Genomic DNA, 7,610 nt, shown 5'->3' on the forward strand with positions numbered 1-7,610 from the left:
GTGGCAACACAGTCCCTCCCCCCCACATACAATGGCAAAGTCCTGTGGTCCCCAACTGCAGTGGCCCATTAGGGATGTGCATGTGGAACTACATCCCCAATTTTGGGTGCTGAGGCAACAAGGCTGTAATCCCTGCAGCCTCAGAATCCCTCAGGCATGGTTCAGGTAGAAATGCTCCTGACACCCACTTGGGGCACACACACCTGGCAATTTCCAGCTTCCAAGCACTGCACAGGGAGCTGTCTGTGGGGCAGTCCAGTGCCACCAGCTGACTACCCCTTTTTCCCTGCCTAGGGAGTCTCCCCAGTAGCTCACTGCACAGGCTGGTGCCTCAATTGTCCCCCAGTTAGCAGAGGAGATACAGGCCTCTCCTGGGCCCTTTATTAATATGGAACAGCAGTATTTGCTGCATTAATCACTTCTCTGCCCTTGGCCAAGCCCCTGAGCACTGGCTGGCAGCCATTCTGCAAAAGCCTCTAGCATATATTAGGTGCCAGGAAAGCAGCCTGCACACTGCAGCTCTGTGTACCGCTGGGGAACCCCAGGAATCTGGGGACTGAACCAGGCATCAGGAGTTATGGAAGCTACAGTCAACAGCTGAGCAACATGTGGGGCCCTGACTGACAAAGGCCAGAGCAAAAGGCTTCTAAGGACTATATCCCAGGGTAGACAACTGCAAAATCTGCTCTTTCTGACGGAGACAGACCTGCTGGCAACCAGACATGAGGAGATCCCATGCAAAGAGGGAGAGGCCCTTCAGCTCAGTTCTCTCCCATCGGTCAGTTTATTTGACAGACAAGTCCGCTCCAAGCAGATCGGCCAAGCACAGCCAACACAAGCAGGTTGCGGGTTCAACCGCAGCGCCTTGACATGTGAGACAATGCTCTCCAAAAACCCACTATGCTGCCTGGCTTTATTATAGCACAGCTGTACAAAAAGAGAAAAAACAAGTGCTTAAAAAAGAGATTGCCCCATCACCATCACTGTAGCCACAGAACGGTCCAAGAAATAGGTGGCCAGAGTCTCTGCACACATGTAGTGTCCATCATTCACAGCTAGATCCGTTAAAAAAATCACATACACCCCCTCTCCCCACCCTGCAGAACAGGAGCTTCTCATTGATGGTTTAACTGAGAATTAGACATTATCAACATCCCTCCCCCCAGCCTGCTTGCCCTCATTAGAAAGGTCCAGCCATGATCTTAGCAGAGAATAATCATCTTCTCATCAGCCCCAGTTATAGAAATAGATTTTCTGCCAAGCAGGCAAGTAATCCATCAGTGGCCCTGAAAAAAGAGAACAGAGGGATCACACATGTAGAAAGGCAAAAATTTGAAGCTCTGTGTCTACGGGTTGTATCCCCCCTTCTCATTATGATACCCAATAATCCCAAATCTCCGCTTCCACAGAACAGAACAGTTAGTTACTTTTGCCAAGATGGAAGGCAACATTGTGATGTGGTGCCAGGAGCAAGCAGGATGTGAAACATGGTCAGCATGGCCATGGTGTGGGACACCAATCACTCCCTCAGAGCTGACATATCCAAGCTCCAGTGGGAATGGGGAGGCAGTCTACAATGTGCATGGGGAAAACCCACATGGAGAGAGTCAGGAGGGCACTGCTGTGACACAGGGAAGAGGGAAGGCAACTCAGCAATAGAGAGCAGGTGCAAACACAGAAGCATCTGCTGTAAAATGAAAATGCTTATGTAGCACATGGCTTAAGCAGGCTCCAAAGCCTGTCTGAAATCACTAACTGGAGGAAGTGGCTCCTGAGCTAGCCAGCTTTGTGATCTCCCCAAAGAAAGGGCAATCCCATGATGACAGGCTGATGTAATGTCACATCACTACCATGAATCACTCCACAAAGATTCATATCATCAAGGAAGAGGGGTAATGAAGTTCTGGCCCATAATAAAGGGATCCTATGGTGAAGGATTATAACACAGACCTGGTTCCACCCTTTGATTTACAATCAGTTCCTGACTGGGTCGATACTTCTAAGCACTCATTTACCCCTTGTGTCTGCCCCGCAGACTAGGGATCAAGGAAAAGAGTTCGGAAACAGGGCTGCAAATCAGGGCCCTGGTAAACCAGCTGAGGGGCAGAAAGGAAGCACAGGAGAAGAGGCCTATGTGGCAGAGACCAAGTTCTGCAGCCTCAGGGCACACAGAGGTTTACTACTGTCACCAAACCAGGAAGCAATTCATCCTTTCCTTTTCCAGTTCAAAATGACTCAAGCATCAACACAGGGTGCACTAGTGCTAACCACTCTAGGGACTTTGCAATTCCTTCCCTGGATTGGAAACCAACCAGCAAATGTTCCCAACTGCCCTCATTTTTCTTCACCAACAGAAATGGGAATATAACAATGGGACCGGATCCACTTACGTGTGACGAAGCCAACTCCAGGCACGTAATCAGCCAACAAGCGCAGAAGGAGAAGGATCCTGCCCCTAAGAAGGGAGAGAATATGAACAAGTCCAGCTGGACACCTCCTGCCCCAGCTATTGAATGCATGAACAGCAAGGGCAGTGTTACGCAAGGGCTCAGATTAACCTGGTCAGAGGCACCCAGACCTCTTCAGATCTACTCACCCAGTCCCCTGATGCTATTTCAGTTAAAAAGGAAATTTTCAGCAAAAGCCCAGCAGGGGCCCCTTACTCTGAGTATCGGTCATAGAAAGGAGATCTCAGCAGGTAGTACAGCAGTAGGACGGTTCGTCGCCTCAGCTCCGCTCGCTCTCGCCTGTTCAGATCTTTCAGATCACTCAGCAAGCTCAGACTGGAAGGAGGAGGGCAGAGAGCTAACTCACAGTAGCAGCAGCCAGCCGCGATAAGAAACTGTGTTTCTAAAGCCCTCCACTCTCAGCTCTATGCAGAGCACACTGCACCAGCTCAGAACAGAAAGCACGGTAAGTGTTGCAGAAGACAGGTAAATGTGTCAATCTCCAAGCTAAAGACCAGCCCTTCTGTGTATTTCTCTCAGTAGGGCCTGCCCACGATTGGGAAATGGGGAAGTGTGATGCTCGAGCACCAACAAAGACTCTTTATCAGACTGACCTTGAGATGTCCAGGACTGCTGAGAGGAGCCAGGGCTTCCATGATCTCTGGCCCCACACTCCTAAACTCAATACTAGGAACACACAGTCAAGGAATGGAAAGATGAGAAATGCCTAACAAGTGGCACACAGACAAGCAATCCCCCAGCTACCCACAAAGCTCTGCCAAGTGCAGGAGAATACACCCTAAGACAGTCTGGGGGGTTCCCGGAGAAGGGGTTGGAGGACTTGTACCCACAACTCCAGCGACTGAGGCCAGCCAAAGTGTAAGAGAAGGGAGGAGTCCCGAGGCCCCTACCCAAGCAGAGCAGGGAGTGAAGCCTGGGTAAGCCCTGCACCAGGACCAAGCCTGCAGCACCCTCTGCCGGCACCGCACACGGCGGTACCTTGCACACAGCCAGGGCAGGATACGGTGGAGCAGAGGGCGGGTAATGTAGAGGGATTCTGCGATGGTTTCTTGGAGACCCAGAGGCGTGGGTGGCTGGTTCATCTCCTCCGCTCTTCTGCTCTGTGACTCCTCCCTCTGCTGGGGGGACCCCCAGTGCCGGGACTGCAGGGATGGGGCTGAAACAAGCAGATTTGGTCACTAACGAACAAAAGTTTTGTCCCAGCTGGAAACTAAGTATCACACAACTGCTAGCTCACTCCCCCAGCCTTGGAGCACCCCCTTCCTCCCTCGACCAGAAGAATGAGAAGAACCAGAAAAAGGTAAAGTTCATGGGTTGAGATCACAGTTTAATAGTTGAAATAAAGTAAAATAATAATAACAACAACAATAAAAAGGAAGATAACAAAAGCCAAGGAACACAAGTAACGCACAATGCAACTGCTCACCACTCCCTGACCGATGCCCATCCCATCCCCAACCAGCAACTGCCCCTCACAGCCAAGTCCCCCCAGTTTATATACTGGGCATGACATTCTATGTCCCTTTGGCCAGTTCAGGTCACACGTCCCTCCCAGCTTCTTGTGCACCTACTCACTAGCAGAGCCTGGGAAACTGAAAAGTCCTTGGCTTAGAGTAACCACTACTTCACAAAAAACTACAACATCAGTATGTTATCAACATTATTTCATATTAAACCCAAAACTCAGCACTCTATTAGTTACTAGGAAGAAAACTAACTCTATCCCAACCAAAACCAGGACGCCTTCCTACCATGCTTCCCTGTACCACCACCTTACTGCTTTCTGCACTGTGAAGATGTGAAACAGGAAAGCTTGAAGAGCTGCAGACATAGCAACTGCTGTGGCTGACCAGCACCCTCAAAGCTTGCCTCCAAAGGGGACAGAGCAGGGAGAGGTACCTGTAAGATCTGTGCTCCTCAAAGCATAATCCTAATGAAGAGCTGTCTCTGTTGCACAGATCACTTGGGAAAATACAATTTAAGTGCCAGCTTTGCAGCACGCATCTGAATGCCCGTTGCTTTGACACCCACTCACACTGGCAAGATATGCTCACACCCACGTCAAACATAAGGGGCACACAGCAGAAACAGCTCAGGCTGAAAACAGTTACTTACTGCTCTGGAGAGAGCGCACAACACGGCTGGAACGCCTGCCAACATAGGTCTGATCCTTCCCTGAAGAGTTGTCTTCTGTGTCTGTAGAAGAAATCAGCCACAGGAGTCAGGCTTCAAAGCAGTACACTTCACCCCAGAGCTGGCAGCACCCTCCCCTACATTGCCACCAAGAAGAGCAGACTGAAAAGCTGATCTCCTGCACACCGGACCATCCTGCAGGGGCTTAACACTAGGCAGAGAGCGGAAAGGTAAATCTGCCTGACACAGCCCAGACCTAGGACCTCTTTCCTCATTGTCAGACCAGGGAACATGCAGCCTGACTCCCAGTTCAGCCAGCAGTTCCTGGCTTAGCCTTCTCCATCCCCTGCCTCCAGACTGTAAGACAACCCTGCCACTAAGCTAACTTGTCCTCTGCAAAGGGTGGAAAGTTCAACAAAGCTCAGCCTTGAGTACTGAAACCTTACAGCTTGCTGCACAAGGCACTGATCTGGTAAGTAATTCCAGCAGGACAAGACATGTGGCCCAGCAAGGCACTAAGCCAACGATGACAACACCATGGGATCACCTTGAGGGTGGAGAGGCTGCTGCTGCTCCCTGTTCAGTGGCATGATGGGAGGAGACATCTGGATGCCAGCTTTGTACCACAGCAGGAGCAGGAGACGAAGGATGGCTCTGTGAACAGACATGTGGAAGCCTTCAGTACTAGACTATGCAGCTGGGCTCCTGTTGCACTGGAAAGGTGGCTTCCACAGAAGAGGGAAACACTCAGGTCTGCTCAGAGCAACTGGCAAGGTGAGAGGTGTAAACGTTCCCTTCTGAGGCACAGTATCCAGTACCTCGTGGGGCTCTAAATTCCCCCAGCCTCAGGGACTAACAGCTCAGTCCTGCTTGGTCTTTCTCCTGGGGTACTACTGAGTGCCCTCCAGACCCCCTTTCTGAGTGCACATTGCCCCTTCCCCCCCTACAGCACTTACTTAGCCAGCTGGATGAGGACAATGATGGTCCACCGGCCCATCTCCCCCCACACCCTGGCTGTCCCCATCTCTGCAAAGACCTCCACGCATTCTAGCACACTCAGCCAGGTCAGCAGCTTCTGCTGGGGCAGTGACTGCAAAACACAGAGAGGAGGAGGGTGATAAGACAGAGGTTCTGCTCTGGAGTTAAAGAGGGCACACACACAGCCCAGTCTGGTGGGACCCTCAGAAATAAGCACCAGATGGCCCTGGAAGTCACAGCCCCAGAAACAAAAAGCAATGTCTGCACTGCAGCCGGAGCCTATGCACAAGACCACTTATCTAGCTCCAAGCAGGGGCAGACCAAGACATCACAGTATCACACAGGGCTGCTACTCAAGAAACAGGGAGAACATCACAGCTGTATCTTGAACTGCCTTCTACCCCAACAAACACAGCAGGAAAGCCTGCTGGGTTGTGGCACTGTGCCTGAGCTCCATGGCAAAACTCTCTCCTCCACCTCATCCCAGAGCTGAGACACACAGCAAACTTCCTCTCTGGGGTCAGAGCTGATGAGAGAGTATGGAGTAGAGGGAAGGGGACCCAGACTCCACAGGCACATCAGAGTGAATGCCTTCTGAATACAGCATCTAGATTCCAGGCATGAACCCTGAGACAGTGGGTGCTCTTCCAGTCTAGGTCCCTGCTCTCCACATGGGAACTCGCTGCTGCTGTCAACCACAGGCTTTAACCCACTAAAAAGCATCAATAAAGACAATGCAGCTGAAATTCTCTTTGATCTCAACAACCAGGGAAGTCTTCTGCATTTGTTTGTTACACACCCGATGCACCAGCCAGAGCTGCCTACACTGAATTCACACACTGGGCAGGCTTCTAACAGAAGAGGCTTGTCTGGAAAAAACCACCCTCCTCCCCATTCCCCAAAGGGTCTAACAAGTGCTGGGAACCAGCCTGGGGCTTATGCAAGCAAGACATAGAAGCAAGGTGCTTATGTTTGTTTTGCTCAATGGCATATGCAAAGAAAGAGTATGAGGGACAGAATCAGAGTTTCAGTGCTCCAGAGCCACTGCTCTGAAAACACCAACAGTTATTCAGCAACGCCTCTGCCTAGCTCGAGTTCTGAGCTTCTCAAAAAAGCCAGTGGAGTTTTTGGTGCAAGTCAGGGCCTGATTTCTGCAGTCCAGGGAGTGCTCTAGCCACTCCTCCAAGACAGGAGCTATAGGGCAAGGCTGCTATTTACCTGCATACAGAGGTTGCCTCTGTATGGCCTCTCCATACCTGACCACAAAGAGAAGCCACAGGAGACCTATCAAGTTTCTACAGACACTCCCTGAAAGCTCCTGCAAGGAAGAAGCATGTGTCCCAAATCCTCCTCCCACACACTCCAGCCTTACCACGGGCAGGCTTTGTTGCAGGTCCTTTCGGAGAATCCAGTCATTTAACAGCACTAAAAGGTTGGAGGCAGAGTACACTGGAAAAGGAAGAGAACACCGCAGAATGGATGCACAGAAAGCAAGCCAAACCGGCACTGCTGCCTCTGTCCCAGGCGGGGGACGAGGGAAGGAGGGCAGCAAGACGTGTAGACTCCTCCCATGGGCTGCCAGAGGATGCAGCCAGCCAAGGAGAAAAGCAGGGCCCGGGAGCGGACCCGCATTCACCCGCGCAAGGGCACAGCACGGTCCCCGCTGCCCACCTACCCAGCTCCGACAGCGCGTGCGAGTCCGAGAAGCGACCTGCGGAGGGAAGACAGCGAGTATCAGCGAGCACCCGGCGCCGGGGGAGCCCCGCGCCCCGCTGCGCCCCGGTGTCCGCACCCCCGGCCCAGATCCCGGCCCGGAGGGCCCGCCCCTCTCCCCGCTCCCGCACCTGGCAGCAGGTAGGAGAGTCCCCGCACGGTGCCCTCCAGCTGGGCCGTGGCGGCCGGGTGCCGCCTCACGTACTCCTGGTAGCGCTGGCACAGCAGGCGCAGCCGCCACGCCGGGCCGGCTCCGCGGGCACGGGCCGTGGCCGCCGAAGCCGCCGCCGCCGCCGCCATGGCTCCGCCGCCGCGCTG

At 52.7% G+C, this 7,610-nt stretch overlaps 1 protein-coding gene across 1 annotated transcript; it reads right to left on the minus strand.

Annotated features, from left to right (window-relative positions):
• Positions 1–761: 761 nt before the first annotated feature.
• Positions 762–7,594, minus strand: PEX16 (peroxisomal biogenesis factor 16). Its single transcript, XM_017807983.1, has 11 exons — positions 7,424–7,594; positions 7,255–7,290; positions 6,952–7,028; positions 5,558–5,691; positions 5,149–5,255; positions 4,584–4,664; positions 3,472–3,624; positions 3,062–3,134; positions 2,664–2,783; positions 2,391–2,455; positions 762–1,286 (listed from the first exon to the last, which is right to left on the minus strand). The coding sequence occupies exons 1-11, from the start codon at positions 7,590–7,592 to the stop codon at positions 1,228–1,230; spliced, it is 1,074 nt and encodes a 357-aa protein (XP_017663472.1). The 5' UTR covers positions 7,593–7,594; the 3' UTR covers positions 762–1,227.
• Positions 7,595–7,610: the final 16 nt, after the last annotated feature.

The sequence above is a fragment of the Lepidothrix coronata genome, unplaced genomic scaffold (assembly GCF_001604755.1).
Source record: "Lepidothrix coronata isolate B3197 unplaced genomic scaffold, Lepidothrix_coronata-1.0 Scaffold1, whole genome shotgun sequence".
Taxonomy (NCBI): domain Eukaryota; kingdom Metazoa; phylum Chordata; class Aves; order Passeriformes; family Pipridae; genus Lepidothrix; species Lepidothrix coronata.

What these genes read in the sequence shown, in the direction of transcription:
- PEX16 (XM_017807983.1), bottom strand. Translation starts at nt 7,592, where the DNA reads ATGGCGGCGGCGGCGGCGGCTTCGGCGGCCACGGCCCGTGCCCGCGGA. An exon ending in GTCCTCATCCAGCTGGCTAA is followed by an intron (nt 5,256 to 5,557) that starts GTAAGTGCTGTA and finishes GTCTGTTCACAG; the next exon opens with AGCCATCCTTCGTCTCCTGC. An exon ending in GCAGTCCTGGACATCTCAAG is followed by an intron (nt 2,784 to 3,061) that starts GTCAGTCTGATA and finishes TCCTCCTTCCAG; the next exon opens with TCTGAGCTTGCTGAGTGATC.